Source organism: Suillus discolor (assembly GCF_016758755.1).
Source record: "Suillus discolor strain FC423 chromosome Unknown F5147scaffold_14, whole genome shotgun sequence".
NCBI lineage: Eukaryota > Fungi > Basidiomycota > Agaricomycetes > Boletales > Suillaceae > Suillus > Suillus discolor.
In genome coordinates, this window is record NW_024541261.1 from 310,033 (window position 1) to 330,199 (window position 20,167).

Below are 20,167 nucleotides of genomic sequence, written 5' to 3' on the forward strand. Positions count from 1 at the left end.
GCATCTACAGCCACAGCCACATCAACAGCAGCAACAGCACCTGCAATTCCATTCGCACCCCCACCCCCACCCGCAACATTAGTTAGTGGTGGTGGCATACTGCAACTGCAACAGTGCCTGCTTCCACTACCGCAACAAGCCTTAATCCACTTCTCACCTGACTGCGACGATGCCTGCTTCCACTACCGCAACAAGCCTTAATCCACTTCTCACCCAACTGCGACAGTGCCTGCTTCCGCTACCGCAACAAACCTTAATCCACTTCTCACCTAACTGCGACAGTGCCTGCTTCCGCTACCGCAACAAGCCTTAATCCACTTCTCACCCACAGCACCAGGTGGAGGAAAAGCAATACTTGCTGCTCCCAGCGGTATCAAGGTTCTCTGGTATCTGTCGTGCCAACCTGTCCTGTAGATGGAGGGACTTTGCTTTGCAGCCTCAAGAAAGTATTATCATATGTACTTATAATATGAATTTGGACCCCATCTCCCTCCTGTCTGATTTGTCTTGATGTGTGAGAATTGACGAATCTCGGTTGGGTGAATTGAATTGAATTAATTTAAACTCAATTAAGTGTGTTTTAGACTTTTGAACCAACTCGCAGCACTGGTTGTCCTGCTCCCTCACTGTCTGCGACATCATGATCTCACAGCATCCTGTGCGTGCTCGCAGGAAACCACAAGCTAGGCAAACGACAGCAAATGGTCTACTCACACCTGGTGATGCCCTGCTTGGCCGAGGCAGGAGCATGTCAGCCAGCAGCAGAGGATCTCGACCGCCTTCAGCATGTGGTTCACAACCGCGTGGTAATATCAGTCGCGCACGCTCACCTCTAGCAGCCCATCCACCATTGGCCTCAACTGAGATAGCTCAGATTGCTGCCATAGCTCCCATCAGCATTCCATGTACACCATCATCCGATGGCTCCCTCGACGAACCTATAACTATCGGTGTGTGTCGCCAAAGGGTGGATTCCGGTGTGAGTCTGGGTTGCCCTGTTACCCTTACGCCCCGCAGCACGAAACGGCTTAAAGTCTATGCAAATCAAATTGCGGAGGAAGTTGGTGTTCCAATCACCAGTCTTCACGAGTTTATCGATGTATGTATTTTTTTTAACTTGCTGTAAATGTACATGATTTAATGTTCCTTCAGTGTGGAGGCATATACCAGATGCTTGTCAGGATCGTAGCCCTTGTGCTCAAGAACGACGGTGACAAAAAACTTAGATTGCTCGCCAATCTGAAAGAGTTACTGGGCTCTAAAGATTTCAAGGTATTATTTGCCGTGTCTGCACACATCACAAGTCTGACTTATCATTTAATGAGTCTGCACTTCAAAACCGTCTGACCACATGCATGCTTTCGCCCAATATCACTGCATACGTGACAGATACACACCCGCAGATCTTGGTAGATTCTTTCCGATGCTATGAATGGAAATTGAAGCAAACTGACACCGTGACAGAAATTCATCAAGAAACACCAAGATGTATTCAAAGTTCCAGCATTGCTGTTCGAAGACGTGGAACTCACCGCACTTTTTGCTAAGGTCATCAGCGAGTCTCTCTCTACAATCCGTGGCAATATGAAATCTAAGGTGTGTAGCGCTAATAACAATCGCAAATTTTTCTGAAATAATATTTTTTCAGTTGACTGCATCTATTGCTAAACGCACCAGTATCACAGACGTGGCCAGATCCCTCGCCCATGGTTGTATTGAAGTTGACGCAGCTCATTGGAACAGGCTCGCATTTTTGGTATGTTTTTATCACAACGAATATTATATAGATAGTAACCTCTTGAGACTAGCGACGCTGCTTGCGTGTCTACTTACTCAGCACTGGTAACTACAAAACCGTGCCTCTGCGTACTCTTTACTCCCCCCTGCTTGTACCTTCTCTTCTGAAAGAAGTCCGCCAAAAAATCGGACCACAGCTTGGCATCGACATCGATGAGATAGAGCACAACATGCTCGACAGTGACACCGAAGAGGACAACAATGACACTGATGCCTTTCAAGATGATATCGCTCATGAAAATGCAGCCCCCAGGAATGTTGATGGCGACGATGGCCATGATGGGAATGAGAACGTTGATGCAGATGCGGACCACAATAAGGACGACGCAGACTTCGAGGCTGATGTGAACGACGCGGCGGACATTAATGTGGACGGATCGGTCGTCACAGAGAAAGACCTCTACATGGCGGGAAGGTTTTGGAATTTTGTAGACTCCTCGCTCGCAGGCACGCGCAAGGCTGCGAAGGAACAAGCGATGGAAGACAAGGGTCTAGCATATGAGAAAGCATATAGCAAGTAAGTTTCTTGTTACCGGGTGTTGTGCCTTGTTGCTGATTATCACAAAGCATCCTTGTGCAGTACCTACAGCAGGATCTTTCTGATTTTCCTGGAAATACCAAAGTCCCAACGCTCCTCTCCACCAACCGCCCCCAGTGGCAATTGACCATTCAGAACCAACTCCTTTGGAGCCACACGTAACGCTCGTTTATACTCTGCCTTGACACCATAGTAATCATGCCTGTACCTACTATCTACCAGTAATCTAATATTTTGTGTGGCTCGTTCCATTTATTGTGCACTCTTTCAGTGTGAGGATGGTGTGTGGGTGTCATCTAAGTATATTATATCTGAGAATTCAATCATATCAAGGTATTGAGCATATCTATATACAACATATGAAAGCTACCCTGTGTGACAGGTACGAACGAGATGTCTGTGCTAGATGTGGTATAAGATATATTCAGCACTTGTCATTTCCTATATAGACTAAAGCTCGGGTAACTAATATATTTTGAGTGTCTTGGTGATGTGTCTCAGTGGTCATTAGTGTTACGTCGACTGTTGGTCGGCGTGTGCGAACTAGGATAGGTCTTCTCAGCGACGACTCGAGTGAGTCTACTGAAGCTGAGCGTGGTCTGGCCTTGACGGAACATCAAGGATTCCTCCGGCGATCTCGGTAAGATGGCGCTCGTCGAGATGCAGGGCTAGCGGATACGTGCTAAGTCGTATGGGGGCGACTTAGAAGTGCGGTCTCACACAAGGAAGCTGGTAGGCTTAGATGAGCAAGTTCTGGGGATGAACCTAGTAGATTAAAGTAAAGTCTAAGTACAATAATCTGTGTCTACTTATAGGGAAGTACTACAAGTATTCTAGCTCAGTCTGTAATCAATAGTATATCGTAAATCTATGATAACAAGACATGAGGTTCAGATAGCATACATGAGGCTTAACCTCTGATCAAGCATGCTGCGCCAAGGGCAGCTGCGCATAGGTACAGGAAGCGCCAAGCGCGCTCCGGATCTTCATGAAGCGACATGTGGTATACATGCGCTGATCTAGGGTGTCCATGAGGCGTACAGCCTCCATGGATCAAGTACAAGGCCGTCTAGGCCAGGGGCGGGGTCATAGCGCCAGGGGGCGAGGTCATAGCGCCAGGGGGCGGGGTCATAGCGGTCCAGACCGCTGTCTTTCTAGGCGCAGGCGGCGCACCGCCGCACGGGGAGTCTAGCAGAGCGGGGGCAGGCGTAGGGAGAGCTGGGGCTCTAGTAGGTGTTACAGATCCCTGTAACAGTTAGTATATTTCTCAAGCCCGGCACATTCTCTCTTCACTAGGACTATAATATATTTATCTCCAATAAGTGGTGCGAAAGTTATGTGACTAAGGTCGTGGAAATATGCGCTACAGCTTACTATTTTTGGGACTGTATAATAGATTTTCGGCAGCAAGTAGTGTAGTCAGACTGGTCGATCTCGGAGAAATTTGGCAGGCGAAGCACGGAGTTCGAATTTTAGCAGGTGCCGGTTGTGCCGGGTGTCGTCATTGTACAGACACTATACTGTTTTGCTACATCTCTATGTTATGACCATGAGTTTCAACGTTCAACATTGGTTCTCCATCTCGGTGCTAACCTCGTCAGTAACTAGCACAATGTGTAACAGGAGGTCCACGACTGTCATCCGCATGCTACGGAGTATTTTTAGCAAGGATATAATATTTTCCTCCTTGCTGAGGCTGCGAGGGTCCACTGTCCATGCTAAAGATTCCGGTGGCAGGGCATACTGCAGTGGGGGAGTGTAATATGGAGCAAATGGTATCATTTGAAGTATCCTATTTCAATTTTAGTGATGCAGCGCAAAAGCGAGAAAGATGCGGTACTCTATGCAGTGCGCGAACGAAAGTTTCTCAGTGATTGATAGTCGACAGTAACTATGTAGCACTATTACTTCGACCGGCACGACCGGCACCTGCTAAATTGAAACTCCGTGCTTCGCCTGCCAAATCTCTCCGAGATCGACCAGCCTGGCTACGCCACTCGACTTGTCCGTGGTTATATAAGCCAGGCTGGTCCCGAGCCTAGTTGATAATACCAAGTACAGCTCTGAGCTGATCACGGTGATTTCGAATTGATGGTGCACAGGCTTGCGAAGTTCATGAAACGCACGGCAGCCAATCCGCGAGTGTGAAAGGTCGTTATCAGTATGATGCACTTCAGGTAAGTTCAGACCATTGGTATGTCTCCCAGACATGTCTTGACCTCATGTCACATACTACTACTAGTACTTTTAACCATCGTGGAAACCTTGACAGAATATATTGCAAAATGTCATGATCTGTTCCTTGTCATGGTCGTCGCCGCGGTCGTTGGTCGAGCAGACTGATCAACAGGATGTTTATTAACTGGTGGTTATCGAGGCGCAGATACGATTCTACGAAGGTGAAGACTCAGGTACAGCATCACCGCAGCTGGAGAAGCTTGGAGCATACCAAAAGCGAACGATCACAGTGGGGCAGATGCCATCAAGATCGAGTGGAGCTCCGTGCAGCAACGTTCAACCTCCGCTTTGATCGAGACGACTCAGACATAAGGTATGCAGATCTCATTTTCATCAATGAAGTTACTCTCTTTCAAATTTACAATGAACCATACGCGCAGATACTGTTTTCGCATAATAAGACGGACGATAATCCACACATTGATGTATCTATGCAGAAGCCAGGACGAGCCAATCATAATTGTATCATTTCACTATTTCTCCCTCCGCGCGGGCAGTCACTGAGGAGCATTCGTATGGATCCCCGAAAGTACGTAGGTATGTCCACCTCTAAGCACTGTGGCGGTGTCATCCACTTTTTTCAACCTCAATCCATGCACACTGGTAACACCAACCACACCGTCCTCTGCCATTGGCCCCATAAAAGCAAGGTTCGCCCACCCTGCTAATAACCTGGCACCGCAGTCCAAGTGATCTTTGGCCCAGGTTGTAAAGCTACCATGACGGCGGTGCGTTAGTTGATCATCCCTGTTTTTTTTGAGAGTACCCACAATTGCAGTAGGCGCCGAGCCTAATTTGCTGCCCGATGAGATGAATCAAATCCCAGCTATGCGAAAAGTGAATAGTTAGACGACCACACTGTCGACATGAGGAAAATCTTCGTTGGCGGGTTTGTAGAGAAGGGCATCCTGTGATCCTCTCAAATACTAATAGTGCCCAGCATTTACCCGTCCCTAATCCCGAAAACACGTATTTGTTCTGTAGTCGTAAATAGTTAATCTATTTTACGAGTAGTGGGCCAAGTGCATCCTCATTCTAGCTTGTGACTGTCCGTGGACTTGTGAAACACCAACGTGTCTACCATGAGATACTCCCCAGCGGTGCAGATACCAGCTGACCAAACCAATAATAGAGAAGTGATGCAAAAGAAACTAATCGATTGCCCAATCTCCAACCACGATCCTGTGTCATACGTCAATTCGATACGATCTGACCACTAGCTAGCCTACTCACCGGTATCCGTGACGTTCAGGAAAAACGTCATTGTCATTCCTGATCTAGATATTAGTGATCAGTGCAGGTCAAAAGGAACAACCCACCATCAGTGAGCGTCAGAGCAACGAGGAATAGCGAGAAGGGTGGTAGGTGGAGTCTTGCATTCAAAGTGGCAAAAACAGCCGATAAGATCACATATGGAGCGACAATTTTGAATATCTGTGGTAATCCATTCAAACTTCCGGTATGCGAAGCAATGTTTGAAGAACCCACCAATAGCGCTGCCATCAAGAATGGGTTGAAAATCGGTACCAGACGATACACAGGTTCCAAGTAGAACGATCTACGAGAGGTGAGCAGCAGAGCTGGATCAACTCGTCGGGGAAACTCACGAAATTGAAGCAACGCTGGACATGGTCAATCATCAACATCAGCGCCACGAAGGTCAGTCCTGTCCATCACTCACTTGCCGGTTCCAAAGAAAGCCACCTGAACGAAAAACAAGAAAAAGAGTGCTATTCTGATGTGGTCAGTGTGAAACTCGTATCCTTGATTATGCAATGCGGCCCCAGCTCGATTCGACTGGACGATCGCTTCGACTTCTATCCACAAGAGTAAATTGCATGTGAAAGCGGCATAGAATAGGCCTTCAACGCTGATCGAAAGAATCACGAAACAGACGCCGAAGCCCAGGAAAAGCGATATGATTCTGGAGGTTGGAGTGCTGTGCTGAGCTTTAGAGGTGAATGGATATATCGACGATACAGCTGAGAATTATAAAAGTCAGATGAATGACTGATGTCAGTTGATTAGCAAGGGTACCGAGTATGAGCCATGCTGAAGTTTGGTTAATGATGGACAATCCCTGCTTTGCTTGTAAACTCTTCACTGAGCTTGCAGTAATTGTCATGGCGAGCAAGATAAACAACACCTTGGATACGAATAAGTTAACTACATAGCGCCATTTACAACTACCTACCTGGGTGATCTCAGATAGTTTTACGGCTTTCGGAGCACCGTTCGGCGCAAAACGCGTACAACCTGCGGCAACTGCAAGAATCATTGCCCCTCCGCACATGCTAACACATAGGTGAGCATGGGCAATATGCACAAATCTGTCAGACTGCGCTCACATCATGTACAAATCCTCTCTCTTGTTAACGCTGAGTAGGGGGAATATACCAGTTACAAGACAGCTACTCATCCAGGAAAGTAAGAGTCTCGGGTGTTGCGACCGAACGTGACCTGGCCATGACACATATGGCCATAAAATGCCCATAACCACAAAACCAATGCCCCACAGCGACCGGTGAGTGTAGGCAGCCTGAATCATTTGTAAGTCAAACGAGCTTCATAAAATGAACAAGGGTCGACGCACGACCATACACTGGAGCACAACCACCACAATAACCAAGTGAAGGAACACTCTAACTATAAAAGGTCCGCGTCTGTCGTTCGACTTGAATTGTTGCACAACGATTGGAGCTCCATGCAGTGCGAATTGCTGCCAGAAATAGCAGGGGAAAGTTACATAGACATAAAACGTCCATGGAGCTCTCTCTGCAGCAAACAGTGCCCAAAATATTGCTGGTATGGTTGCGGTGGCAAGTCTGACCACGGCACGCTGCCTGTCTGAAACCAATGAAGCTGACGGGGGGAAAATTGACAACGATGCATAAGCAGACCATCCCAGATATGCTATTATGACGATGATCCGTATAAGTCCTCGATTATAGCTGCATTCTCTCAGTAATTGTTCCTAGTAGTAGTCAAGCAGCTTACGTTTCGAGATATCGGAGACCTTGTAGAGTGACCTTGATGAGTTCAGCTGTCTCTCGACGGGCTTCGAACCATCTTCCATCACTGATCAAACGTTCTATTTTGGACAACCAGGATACTCTTGAAGGCTTCCCGTCTCGAGTGACTTCTTCTAAAGGTTCGAAAGCTTTGTATAGAATGGTTTGTACGGCCTTCGATTCTACCAGCCAGCTAGTTATGGACAGAGAAGCCAGATAGCGCATTTGGGACGCACCGTGTTTTACTCGGTAGTGTTCTAAAATACTTTCTGCGTTTGCCAATGCAAGCTGGGCCAAGGCTGACTCTCCTTCTCGCGGTAGCAAGTAGCCAGGTCGCGTAGGGTCTGCATCAGGGAGAATTCCCACTGAATTTACAGGGTAGTTAATACCAAGCAGCGCAGCCATCAGGGGTGCAAGGTCCGCTTGTTCCACGTCTCGTCGCAGAAAGTCGTCAAGTTGCCAGAGCCGAGAGTACTCATCATGCGAAGAAGGAATAATGTCAGGAAGTGGGCCCCTGATGCCTCGCCCCCATGCAATTAGTGGGGTACGCGTGTTATCCGGGTCTGCGAACTCATTCAGTACCTCATTGTTAAAACCGATACAGCGCGGACCTCACCGCCATCGCCATGGTTACCGATCTTAGACATGCCGTGGTCAGCTGTAAATACGAAGCTTGTCTCTTCATCGTGGTAGAAGTTGGAGAAAAGTTCTTCTGTTTGTTGGACGATGCGATCGACGACTTGGATGTTGTTCATGTATTCCTGTAACGGAGTAAATCAATAAAAGCGCACTTATGGAGATGCTCACCTCGGAGTGTGGCCTATACGAGTGACCAGTGGTATCCAGCCCAAGGAGGTGCAGGAAGAATACCACTTTGTCAGCACGTAATTCTGAATTAAGCAAGTCGTTCGATGATGCGTTCTTAAATAACGTCTGAAGTTGATCCAAAACCCAGGTATCTAGAGCGGTGGCATCTATCCGGTCGGTCTGATTTAATAACATGACTGCAGTAGTTCTGGACATTCGTGCCTTTCGTAAAGTCTTCGTCCTCCTCATCATAGCTCCAAGTGTCAACTTTTCCGGGAGTTGCACCTTGGGCAAACATTGGTAATATGTCTGGGGAACCGAAGGAGAAGGTGTGACTAGATTGATTGAATATGGAGTCAAAGTGAACCTGGAGAAGGGATGAGATATCGCTCGCGGTGTCTGTTGCTACAATACTGACTGGATTCGTTTTCCAACCCTATCTCACGATTCTCATCAGTATATAATGACAAGAAGAAACAAGAAATCGGCTCTTTACCTTGGTCACAGCAGAGACATCCTCATACATTCCCCCTTGAATTTTCTCAAGTCAGCCCAATATTATTGACGTATCGAGCAGTGGCATACCGATGATTGCGACATGCCCAGGTCGACTCTCCGTTGGTACTCGAGTGTGCGACAATCCAAACGCCCCTCGTGTTTGAATAATATCACGCAAATAAGGCGCTACAATCTTTGGTGAGGAAGGAATGAAAGAGAACGCGTTCACACCAAATAGAAGGTCTGCGCGTAGACCGTCTCCTAATAGGAATTGTTGGTTGAGCAGTTGGTGTTACAGCAGGTGAAGCTATACTTGCCTACAATGAGAACGACCCGTTTTGCTTCCCCCGAGCCAGCTCTGCGAGGAAGCATGCCGTGGACGACTGGGCTAGTGAAGTAGCAGTCAAAAACAGAAGCAATGAATACGACATGGAATATGAGTCCCAGTGTTAGCAAATTGAAAACATTTCTATGTGATGATACTGTCATTTGTATGCTTGAACAGAAGCCACCGATCTGCAGGTTGCCTCGGCCCTAATATATAAGGTGTGTGAATAATATGCCTTTTCAAGATGCAGGCACCAGCGCGCTAACAATGTCACGTGATGTGTCGGGGGCGGGTTGAGCTGGCGAAGGTTCTTTGAAAATGCATACCGCTCCACCAGTACCTTGCGTACAATCATGATCAGGTATATTGATATTATGGATTTGTAATAGCCGATAATTACAGAAGGCTGTAAGCGAGGTGACTTGTGTCGCTGATTTCCCAAGGGGCATATCTTAAACTCCGAGTCTCAGGGACTGAGGGACATCTATATAAACCCTTAAACAATCATTTTATCTTCCTCGCCAACACCTCCCTTAGTGGACTGTGGCTCTTCTTACTGGTACGCCCATCTTGCATCCAAGTCGGTCTTACGTGATTGAACAAAATCTACAGCACAGAACTTCACTGGAGTCTGGACCATGACTTTAGCAATCTCCCACGATTCCACTGTGTGCAATCTGCCCCCTTTTCCTCCTGAACTTTGGATTACAATATTTAGCCTCGCAACAGATATCCCTGGTCTGCTGAGTTATGATGGCTCAAACCTATATGATCTTCCGCGTCCCCTCGTCAAAGACCACGAGCACAAACTGTTGAAAGAGTCTCTTATCACAAAGAGGAATATTATCCTTGTCTGTAAGACATGGAACGCTCTTGCCACCAATTTTCTCTATCAGAGTGTTCTGGTCACTCGCCCAGCTACCCTGTCTTCTTTGTTTGTCTCCCTCGGTGGGAGATCCTCTGGAGCAGCCCGCTCCGTTCACGTAGGGTGGTGGACGAGACGACTTGATGTCTTGATACAGGATGACCATTGTGAGGCATCTGATTACGCCCTCCTCGCCAACATAATTCGACGGTTCCCAAACTTGTCGATCGTCAATCTATCTATGCCCATGCTTCCCTATAATGATTCCTGGCTTCGGCAGCTACCCGAATCAGTCGTGATGGCGCTAGCTGAATCTTGCGGTCCATCATTGCGCGTATTTGATTGTTCTGAGTCCATTTTGCGCCCCTCCAGGTATGAGCTCAGCCTTCTCGTGCATACGGCACTTGCTGATTACTTTTCAGAGAGGATCTGATGAAGTTGATAATTGCAGCACCAAATTTGAGTGTGCTCCACTGCCCAATTTGCTCGCCCAGCACAAGGGACAAGTCTCCTTCTGCTAGACTCGACGTGCCCGTTATGACCAAGCTGCAGTCCTTGTCACTTATGTCGGTCTTTTTGCGGGATTATCTGCCAGACGATAGAGACGCCAATCACTTCCCCGCTCTCAGAAAACTTACTTACGACTGCATCCCTCCTCCATTCCTTGACAATACTTGGAAACATTTTGTGAGGCTGAGCTGCGCGAATGTCACTACCGTGCACCTCGACTATTCCCTTCAAGCCGACCGTCTTCAAAAAGAGCTGGATCTGCTCAGTGAATGCTGTTTGTCTTTGAACGACCTCGTCGTTTACATCCGTTCATGGACGGAGGTCAACCCAAATCTCATCCTCCCTCCTTCCGTTTCATATCTGGGATTATATTCCAAGCTACGCAAGGCACCCACATTCCATTTTATGCAACTATTTGCCGCTCTTCGTACCATATCAGGTTCGAAGCTCAAGACTGTCCGATTGCTGCACGCGGACGCTGTGGAAGATTTACGGGAGAACTCTCGGGATCTGTTGCAGGGTGAACTCGCTGATAGCACTCGTATTATATTCCGCATCGAGGACCACGAGGGTTATCTTCTGATGAGTTGATGCATAGGTCATGGGTACAGTATAACACGTGTGGTTTGAACATTGGTGTATTCATATCTTCATTCACACCACATACTGGTTCACTCACGCTCCTAATCTTCAGGCATCTATTTAGACGCATCATGGATTCATTATCTGTATCCAATACGTGTACACTGCTGCAAACATCGCCCTTCATTGCTCCCGGCGTCCGCCAGGAACGCCCTGATAAGTTATGCACCTGATGACTCCTCATCGATGTCATCGATCATCGCCCGACTCATCGACTACATCTGAGGATGTTGTTTCAGTCGCTAACAATAGACAATGTCTGAGCGCCAGTCACATTACAATACCAACCAAGGAGTGCTTATTGAGGAATGAGTGCTGTGTCCTCGCGCTAGACACATTTAAATAGCTGATGTAGCGGATGGCGAATCTGTTGCCGATCATGCCATGCGCTTAGATTTCGTTTTAATACAGTTGCCAAAATGCTTCTCGCGCGGGTTATCTTTCTCTAGAGTACACCAATACGCAAATGACTGTAAGCGTAATAATAACATTCAGCTTACGTATGCAACTCGCTAAAATACAGTCGTGCAGATGGAGTCCGAACTTCTATGAAGTCTCCAAGTGCTCGTACATGGCACACTAACATAGAAATAACACCGCACCAGGTCACCAGGACTGTCGTAAACATATTCGTGAATGGGAGAGTGATATGATGGAATGCAAATTATGATGTGTTGGGTATCACTGCGTGGATATGACCAATGTTCTAGATGAAGGGGCGTAAAAATATGCGTGCAGATTCGTGGCGAAGAGTTTGATGATGCATGAAGGCTAGATCTTGAGCTCGCGAAACCCGCGCACATCAAGCCGCCCGGTGCCATTCTTCTGCCATTCCTCATCGTCAGCCGCTTTGGAAGCTTTCTTGAATTTCCCGCCAGGAATGACAATCTTTCCTGCGCTCATATATGCAGTACGTGACTTTGGAAGACCGAGTGCCTTGCGCTGGCGTCGAGTAAGGGGTTTCTGGGTTTCGGGAGGCGGCGTATTGCATGCGGGAGGGGTGCTAGGAAGCGGAGATGAAGCGGCAGATGATGAACGGCTGGATTCTGCGGAGGAGCCGGGGGTGGAGAGGTCAGGTGTTGAGTCATCCATGTCATCATCTGCCCTGACTTGACTCAAGGGTGTGCGAGAGGGCGAGCGTCGTGAGGTTCGTGTTCGCGTCCGCTTAGAAATCGCGTCAGATGTCGACGATCCAGACGATTCGTCGAAAGAACGCTTAGGTGACCGATGAGTTCTGATACTCGATGTAAAAGACTGATGGGGACCGGTCGGCTGACCGGGTACGGGAAGTAGTGAGTCCACCTCGATGTTCAAGGAACCAGTGGAAGAAAGGGGTGAGGGTGAGCGGGATATGGGGAGTGGGACATGTGCAGGTGTTGGTGGTGTATTTTCACGATTCGATTTAACATTGTCGATTGGATTATTCTTGGGAAAACTCTTGAGATCAGATTTGGCTTTGCTCCGGGGAACTGCTTTCTTCTTGGCGGGCGAAGCGGCAGGCGGTACTGCATCGGCGGGTAGCTCGCAAACCTCGGGAAGACCAGCGTGCGGCCCTCTCAAGTTTCGTATCGAAGAAAAATGTTCCCAGTCATGATATCTAGAAAGGCAGGTTAGCGCGTAGCCAATAGACATGCCAGGGGAAATGATGACTGACGCCACGTATATCGTCCCCTCCGACTCCTGCGAATCGTTCATCTCGTCGCGCTGCTGCTGCCTCTTTTTCCTCCGCGCATCTCGTTCGTTATCTTGAGATGAGGACTGGTCCTCGCTCTCGGCACCCGCCTTCCACTCGATGACGTATACCAATCCAGGCTGGATAACCTTGACATTCCTTCGCGCAAAGTGCGCGAATGCAGAAAGTTCAAGGTGCGCGCCATAAGTGCCTATAGCGCGTCACAACGCTGCACAGGAAGAAATCGGGAGGGCAAGCCCTGGCACACCTTGTTCTCGCATGCACCGCAAATGGGCGCTTAGTCCACGTTCATCCTCACAAAAGGGTTGATAGCGCTGGGCATGGCCCTCGATCCAGTCACATATATCTTGGCGCAGCTGGAGGTGCTGCGACGGCGAGCCATAGAATTGATCGCAGAGAGCCCGAAATAGGCAATTGCCATCGCCCACTGTTTGTGCAGCGTAGAGACCCTGCGAGCGAAGTTGCTCCGTAAGAAGCTGAGTGTTCTGTTCTGGATCTGTTATAGGCTGTGTGGAATATAAGAATGAAATGAGGAGATAAAACGTGAGTAGCATGCATGGATGACATGCGTAACACTCACTCTACCCTTGGATCTTGTTGTGCGGGACCTCACTAGGGTTAGCAATATTAACAAATCATCATCAATTGTTGTTATCAAGATCGACGTACATGGTAATGGCGCTTTAGCACGTCTCTGGGATTTCTTCGCTGGGCCCATTCTACTTGTAAAAAAATTCAACGAGTTCTGTATGTGAGATCGTGTTGGTTGTGAATAAAGCACAGCTGCCGCGTTTCGGGGTCCCGAGACCCGGAAACCAGGGGCTGTGCCGGCACTCGGGCTTGCAGTTACAGCAGGCCCGGGAATCCTTAATGTCTTATCTAGACAAAACAAATTGTAGAGTGACACGCACGAGCACATTTATAAACTGGGTCCTAGGTATTACCCACGTTTAACATTTAGTGTACTTTAGCCTACTCCTGGGCCTGAGTCCTGATGTAAAAGGAAATGACCGTTTCTATCATAAGGTCTACGAAAGACTCGGTTGAAGTTTTGAGGCAATAAATAATGCTTTTCATGTGACCGTGAAAGAAGTCAGGACGATCTCGAGCTGCACTCAAGGTTCGGATCCTGTGTTGGATACCCATAAGACTCAGGACTCAACATGCAGCATCTGAGTACAGTGCCCATCATCCCAGTGACGCTCGACTCCCCACTCGGCTATCACCGCCCGGTGTTGGGAATGTCTTCTCGCCGCCACCTCGATCTGACACGAACTCTCGATATCTAGTTTGCCCATGATGAATAAATATTGACACTTGGTGGAAAAGAAGACGCTCACATTCTCCCCAGCCTTACCTGTTCCTCACGCGAAACAGACGGCCTGGTCGTTTTAAGTACTTTCAATAGATGCTCTTGAGAGATCTCGTGCTACAGAAAACAGCAGTCATTAGAAGGATATATACGAGAAGAGAAAAAATACAGACCTTCTTGGGCGTCACAACAGCCCTACTGTCCTCCTCCGTCCCCCCAGACTTCGAAGCCTTAATTTGTTGCAGCTAGAAATATATCAGTCGTAAAGATCCATCTGTGCCAGCACGAGTTTCTTACTCGTCGTTGCATTTTTGTTTCGTCTTCCTTAGACGCAGCTTTTGCTGCATCCTTCCCAGCGCCCAGCACCACATACTTCACCGGGACATCATCAGTCAGCCCCACGCCTACCCTCCTCCGACCCGCCTCGACATCACCTCCACCATCACCATCCGCCTTCTCAGCATCTATAGCAGCATGCACTACTTCTAGATGCGCGTTGTACACGAGGGCCTGTAAATCCGCACCCGAGAAGCCCTCAGTGATACTTGCAAGTTGATCAAAGTCCACAGAGGGTGCGAGCGTTAGCTTCCGGGATACTGCAACCAAAATCTGAACAGGTGCACAAGACAATGTCAAGATTGTGGTATATGAAACACGGTGGGGCACTGACATCTTTTCGGTCCTCGATACCAGGCAGGTCGCATAGCAACGATTTATCAAGCCGACCGGGACGAAGTAGTGCGGAGTCGATGAGGTCTGGTCGACTTGCGGAAGATCAACAATCGGACAATGTGGTAATGGACATAACCCACCTCGTTGCAGCGAGAACATAGACTCCATCGAGCCCCTCGGCACCATCCATCTGGGTTAGCATCTGATTCACCACACGGTCCGTCACGCCCGTGCTGTCGTGTCCTCTGCAGACAACATTTATGGATATAGCAGATAGAGTACATAAACATAAACTTGCCTCTTTGGTGCAATGGAGTCAAACTCGTCGAAAAAGAGTACACAGGGTTTTGCAGCCGATGCACGATCGAAAATATCTCTCACCTAAACAGAGTGAGTGTTTTCTTGAGAAAGATCATATATACGCACTGATTTTTCACTCTGTCCGATATATTTATTCAACAGCTCTGGGCCCTTGATGCTGATGAAGTTCAGCCCACACTCTTTCGCGACGGCTGACGCAAGTAGTGTTTTTCCACAGCCAGGATAGCCGTACAATAGTAGCCTGCATTCCCTCCGTAAATCGCATCCACAACAGAGAGTATTATAAACGCACCCAGATCTCAACCGCAGCGGAGACTGCTTGAACAATTGAGCATACTTCGTCGGCCATTCTAGGGTTTCTCTCAATGCGAGCTTGGTGTCCTTTAAGCCTGCACCGCCACAATTAATGGACCAACTATAGATATTCTCAAAGGGAAACACGCACCGCCAATGTCAGCCCACTCAACGTCCGACTTTTGTAAGGGCACATCCCTCAGTGAGAGAGGCACAAATCCCTCTTGGGCCTCTACAAAATCGTTCGCCGAAAGTGTGACCTTACCGAACCATTGTCAAATAGTGAAACACGCGCATTAGGTGATGCTCACCTTCTCAACGCCTACGCCCACTTCTGACACTGCCCGCCCAACGGCGACCTGTATCGTCCGTGTGACAAGGTCGCGCAGGTCTACAGGAGAATAGCCCTCCGTCCCTACTGCGAGTCGAGTGTACTCAGGTGGGTCGGATTCATCGACAACAAATGATAGTGGCTCCTTGGCCATGGAAAGCCGACGTGACACAAGACTAGCGAGAATCTGTTCAAGTCGTTTCTACTCAAAAGGTACCAATAATGAAAGAGGAACCCACCTCCTTCCGTGCCTCCCTTCCCGGCGGAGGAATGGAAGCGACATCCTTAAAGACATGCAGCGTGTGTAGTAGCGAGTGCACGCTAGTCTGGCTTTCTGCTGTGGCGAGGAGCACGATACCACGGAAATTGGATGGTGCAAGACGTGCGTTGGAGCTATATTGCATGAGGAAGAGCTCCGTTATATGTCGCTGGCGGAAAGAATCCGCGTGCTCGACCTCTGCAGCACAGACTTTGTCGAGGTTGTCGAAGACAAGGACGGAGGGGCTGTGCCATCGTGCTAGCACAAAGAGGTGGCGAAAGAGTGCACCGAGGGTCTGAGCGGGCTTGGATGCGAGCGGGGAGAAGTCGATATAATGTACGGCTGATTGATATCGACGGTTTCGAGTAGCAACAAAAATGGTTAGACCAAAAAAGTATTAGAGCACAAGATATCACACTCACAAGCATATACGCGCTCATCTGCTTCCAGTCTGCGCGCGATCTCCTTCGCAACTGATGTCTTGCCCATTCCCTGACGGCCTGTTATTAAAATACCAGGGACTGCGATACATGTGAACACGCGAGATTCGAAAATCCATCAGAATGCGCTGCAAACAAAATCCTTCACACATACCTCCCTGAACAACATCTTTGCGCGCATGTACGGCGTAGGTCGCGACGCAAGTCTTTGTCATGTCTTCGAGAATATTAGAGACACCTGATAGACGAAGCGATGATGTCACTAGTTCTGGTGAGATCGCTACCGAAGCTGAAGGCGAGGATGATGCGGACGCAGGACTAACGGAATAATCAACTGAGATCGCACCGAAGGGAATGTACGAACGTACTCATCGAGTTTTCCATTGATTGTGGGCCCTTGCTCACGGGCACCTGTGAGCGATATCCTACAAAGTCACTATATTAGTGATGGTGGTGGAATTACATACAAGAAAAGAAAGCAACGCACCGAACGAGATCCCAGTCCCCGACCCCACCCTTCACTTCACCGACAAACATCACATGGGTCTCCATAACGGAATCAGAGATTCCCAGCCACACTTCCCACCCGTCCTTTCCGTTCCCTTCATCATCCTTTGCTCCCAGCACTCTGTTCGACCCTGGGTGCAGTATCTTTGCTTCGCCATCCTCCTGCTCAGCTTCAGCACTTGGTTTGATGCTGGCATTTTTTCTAGTACCGGAGTTTATGATATCCGTCGGATCCTTGGGCGGCTCCAGCCAACGTGCATGCGCACACCACCATCCCGAACGTGGAGGATTAGGATTTGGGTCGAACGGGATGTACTGAGTCCCTGTAAGCAGCGATAGAGTGTAAGGATGAATGTATGCGCGCGTTTTGGCGTCGCGTAGATTGGTCGTTTCGGGAAAGTTGACAAGGCGCGCAGGGAGCACTCGGAGGATTTCGGATGGATACGAGGGTTTGTCCTGCGTCGACACAACGGTTCCGCGCTCTAAGCTCGTTGGAGATGATGATTTTGTTTCTGCTTTGGATTTCCTGTGCGACTTAGGGGCAATGCTGACCTCAGTATCGGTTGTGAGCAGCGCCGCGGTCACAGACGTGTCGAGCGAGACTTGCGATTAAGGGAAGATCAGTAGGGGATACCAAGATATTATGATGGCACACACCGATTCTTAGTCGTACTCTCGTCCGCCCGAGCACCCAAACATTGATCTCTTGTCCGACATTCGCGACTCGCACTTGGGAGAGAAGAGTACCTTCAACGTGTGCTGCATGTAGTTCCTGGCATAGGTGGGGTCAGGCCAGCTAGTCGGCCGGGATGTCAAGACCTACCACTACGTCCCAGTCATCTGCACTGAGGGGCTCAGTGCTCACTGTCTTTGCGTATGGGAGGTCATATAACAATCCTAATTCCACCTGCCGATTCAAGCTACACCATCAGCCGGAGGAAGGAATAACTGTGCGCGAGAATAAAGAACGCACCACATCTCCTTCTTTGAAGCCCAAGCCTGCTGCGTACTGAGGATCTATCTCTAGGGTTTCTATTCCACGTTCGCCTGCGGTAGAGTTGAATGAGGCGAGGGATGATGCAGAAGCCATGCCGGTCCAGCCAACATACACCTCTCTTCCCTCGCCATCGGTGGGCTTCAAGTGGACAGCAAGGGTTTGCGGACGCTGCAATAGTAACCAGGATAGTTCCAACCGAAGTCAGAGTCAAAGTATGAGACGAAGAAACAATGTGAACATACAATTTGTCTCTCGAGAAGGGGACCGTAAACTGATATTGGGAGATTGACTAGGGATGATTTCAGTGATACAAAATGCACCTTTGCGCGTCGGGGCATTTTTTTAGACGATCAATTGACTCTTGAGTATTACTGTGCATATACAGACACGAGACGTGCGTGCTACACTGCTACTAGACTACTAGTAGGTGCAATAAGCTTAGAACCAAAGCGGGACCAGTTTGGACATTTCTAGACAGATCAGCTGACGTCGGCAAGTTGGACCGACTCGACAACCATCGTATGTGCAGAATTCATAAAGCGCTTGATTTGATAACTGAGTTCCTCAAGCCGGCTCGGAGGAACCGGGCACCCAAATGAAGCTTCAGGGTGTGGCCACTCAGCCACTGCCACTGTGTTTTATCAACCTCAGGGTCTGAAATTTGAAACTTGGATAGTCTCGCAGTCTCGGAAGGTTCAATATCGTGTGGACCCCTACTGATCCCTATAGGTGTGTCAGAACTCAGCAAAAGTACCCCTCGGCCTTATCATGTCAGGTACTTTTAGAACGTTGCATGCCTGAAACGCACAACTTCATTCTTGGAGAACTGCAGTGCACTTTAAAAAGTCCACGTGCTATCAACAAGCACTGAAAGAAAGGACTCTGAAACTAAATGACACCACTAGATTATCTCGAACCATCGCTGAGCCAAACCTTTAGTTGCCCCGCAAGTTTCTTTGCGGTAACCTCTAGCTTCTCATCTCTCGTCCGTGCTACATCCACAATTGTCCGTTTCCTACCTGAAGCTGTTAGAACGAGGCCAACCCGCCTTGGCGAGAACGAAATAGACAGCGCGCTGAATGGTACTGGCGCAAGGTCTGATGTCCATTTGCTCGTGCTCGCAGATCCAATTCCGCTATTATTCACCCTGAACACGCTGGATGATGAAGACGAGGCGTTCACTCCATATGGGTTTGTATGGACAACTCCCTCGCGGACACCGTAGTGTCGAACGAGGTCTTCTAGCCGGCTGCGTGGTTGCATAAGGTCGAAAAGGTCTTTGAACGAATCCTCTCGCTCGAGGTGAAGCGATGAGTCATCGACCATAACATCTTCGTGGACCTTGAGTGCGATGAAAAGGTCAAGAACTTTGGTCTCTCGTTGCATAGTATCACAAGAGGAAGTAGAAGCCGAGGAAGAAAATGGGAATGGATCGGATGAGTAGGGAGGGCGTATCATCGAATTGTATGCGGGTAAATATGTGGAGCGCAGCACATGCTCACACGCTTCGCTGGCAAGGTGAGTTCCGGCCGTCATGGTCAAAGGACTTGAACAGCACATACCAATGTAAAATGAGCGATTAACCGACCGAAGTTGTGTGGAGAGCCAACAAAGTGTCTTTCTCTGCCGTTCGATCTTTCCCTCATCAACCCCAGGCGTTTGCGGAAACGTCATATACACGATCTTCAATAATAGGTGGGGAGGTAGGTCAGATGGCTTCGCTGCTCCACGATGTTCACCAGGGAAAGGGGGTGGGGGTAGAGTGCTGGCATTAGGGAAATAAGGAGGGGGTGGAACAGATTCCATGCACTTCTCCTCGACAATGACCATAATGATGTCTGCGGATGCGCCTCTGGTTTTATACACAAATGGAGTTATTCTGGTCTCCGGAAGCAGTGCAGTCTGCTGTGAGAGCAGTGTGCGGTGATTTAAAGTGTAGCCTAGGCAGAAGAAGGTTGATCAAATTTAGGCTGATTTGGTTGAAGAGGCGATGGATAGTCAAAGAACAGCATGGGCCTATCATACCGTGACCTTCCTTATGCTTAAAGGCCTAACCTCCGAGTACCGCCCTGTACCGCCACGGAGCATTGCTTAGCAGTGCGCAGCA

At 48.7% G+C, this 20,167-nt stretch overlaps 6 protein-coding genes across 6 annotated transcripts; 2 read left to right on the forward strand and 4 right to left on the reverse strand.

The window, feature by feature from the left end:
- Positions 1 to 640: 640 nt before the first annotated feature.
- Positions 641 to 2,497, forward strand: F5147DRAFT_771161 (uncharacterized protein; the record flags this gene model as incomplete). Its single annotated transcript, XM_041441201.1, has 7 exons — positions 641 to 1,099; positions 1,153 to 1,272; positions 1,326 to 1,409; positions 1,465 to 1,596; positions 1,649 to 1,756; positions 1,809 to 2,314; positions 2,365 to 2,497. 7 exons carry the CDS (start codon positions 641 to 643, stop codon positions 2,495 to 2,497), a joined length of 1,542 nt encoding a protein of 513 aa, XP_041295421.1.
- A 3,011-nt stretch (positions 2,498 to 5,508) lies between these two features.
- Positions 5,509 to 9,416, reverse strand: F5147DRAFT_752260 (Phosphatidylinositolglycan class N-domain-containing protein). Its single transcript, XM_041440214.1, has 19 exons — positions 9,207 to 9,416; positions 8,977 to 9,150; positions 8,888 to 8,922; positions 8,810 to 8,827; positions 8,614 to 8,758; positions 8,392 to 8,558; positions 8,201 to 8,345; positions 7,821 to 8,147; positions 7,571 to 7,766; positions 7,167 to 7,524; positions 6,922 to 7,112; positions 6,768 to 6,867; positions 6,611 to 6,719; positions 6,255 to 6,555; positions 6,181 to 6,195; positions 6,062 to 6,131; positions 5,893 to 6,007; positions 5,807 to 5,845; positions 5,509 to 5,755 (listed from the first exon to the last, which is right to left on the reverse strand). Exons 1-19 carry the CDS (start codon positions 9,376 to 9,378, stop codon positions 5,604 to 5,606), a joined length of 2,829 nt encoding a protein of 942 aa, XP_041295422.1. The 5' UTR covers positions 9,379 to 9,416; the 3' UTR covers positions 5,509 to 5,603.
- A 134-nt stretch (positions 9,417 to 9,550) lies between these two features.
- F5147DRAFT_683744 (uncharacterized protein) lies at positions 9,551 to 11,511 on the forward strand. Its single transcript, XM_041436564.1, is given in 4 exon segments — positions 9,551 to 9,776; positions 9,830 to 10,454; positions 10,505 to 11,412; positions 11,431 to 11,511. The coding sequence occupies 2 exon segments, from the start codon at positions 9,856 to 9,858 to the stop codon at positions 11,181 to 11,183; spliced, it is 1,278 nt and encodes a 425-aa protein (XP_041295423.1). The 5' UTR covers positions 9,551 to 9,776; positions 9,830 to 9,855; the 3' UTR covers positions 11,184 to 11,412; positions 11,431 to 11,511.
- Positions 11,512 to 11,647: 136 nt separating this feature from the next.
- On the reverse strand, positions 11,648 to 13,687 carry F5147DRAFT_683746 (uncharacterized protein). Its single transcript, XM_041436565.1, has 5 exons — positions 13,597 to 13,687; positions 13,508 to 13,539; positions 13,175 to 13,433; positions 12,889 to 13,117; positions 11,648 to 12,831 (listed from the first exon to the last, which is right to left on the reverse strand). The coding sequence occupies exons 1-5, from the start codon at positions 13,643 to 13,645 to the stop codon at positions 12,006 to 12,008; spliced, it is 1,395 nt and encodes a 464-aa protein (XP_041295424.1). The 5' UTR covers positions 13,646 to 13,687; the 3' UTR covers positions 11,648 to 12,005.
- Positions 13,688 to 13,823: 136 nt separating this feature from the next.
- F5147DRAFT_759531 (P-loop containing nucleoside triphosphate hydrolase protein) lies at positions 13,824 to 18,488 on the reverse strand. Its single transcript, XM_041440450.1, has 20 exons — positions 18,303 to 18,488; positions 18,037 to 18,228; positions 17,887 to 17,970; positions 17,721 to 17,835; positions 17,044 to 17,665; positions 16,925 to 16,981; positions 16,711 to 16,874; positions 16,539 to 16,637; positions 16,097 to 16,458; positions 15,838 to 16,044; positions 15,678 to 15,786; positions 15,525 to 15,621; positions 15,338 to 15,473; positions 15,210 to 15,292; positions 15,052 to 15,156; positions 14,910 to 15,003; positions 14,537 to 14,848; positions 14,413 to 14,484; positions 14,268 to 14,356; positions 13,824 to 14,212 (listed from the first exon to the last, which is right to left on the reverse strand). Exons 1-20 carry the CDS (start codon positions 18,396 to 18,398, stop codon positions 14,116 to 14,118), a joined length of 3,192 nt encoding a protein of 1,063 aa, XP_041295425.1. The 5' UTR covers positions 18,399 to 18,488; the 3' UTR covers positions 13,824 to 14,115.
- Positions 18,489 to 18,854: 366 nt separating this feature from the next.
- F5147DRAFT_683751 (uncharacterized protein) lies at positions 18,855 to 20,146 on the reverse strand. The gene is made up of 2 exons (XM_041436566.1): positions 19,623 to 20,146; positions 18,855 to 19,565 (listed from the first exon to the last, which is right to left on the reverse strand). The coding sequence occupies exons 1-2, from the start codon at positions 19,888 to 19,890 to the stop codon at positions 18,967 to 18,969; spliced, it is 867 nt and encodes a 288-aa protein (XP_041295426.1). The 5' UTR covers positions 19,891 to 20,146; the 3' UTR covers positions 18,855 to 18,966.
- Between the last annotated feature and the right edge of the window lie 21 nt (positions 20,147 to 20,167).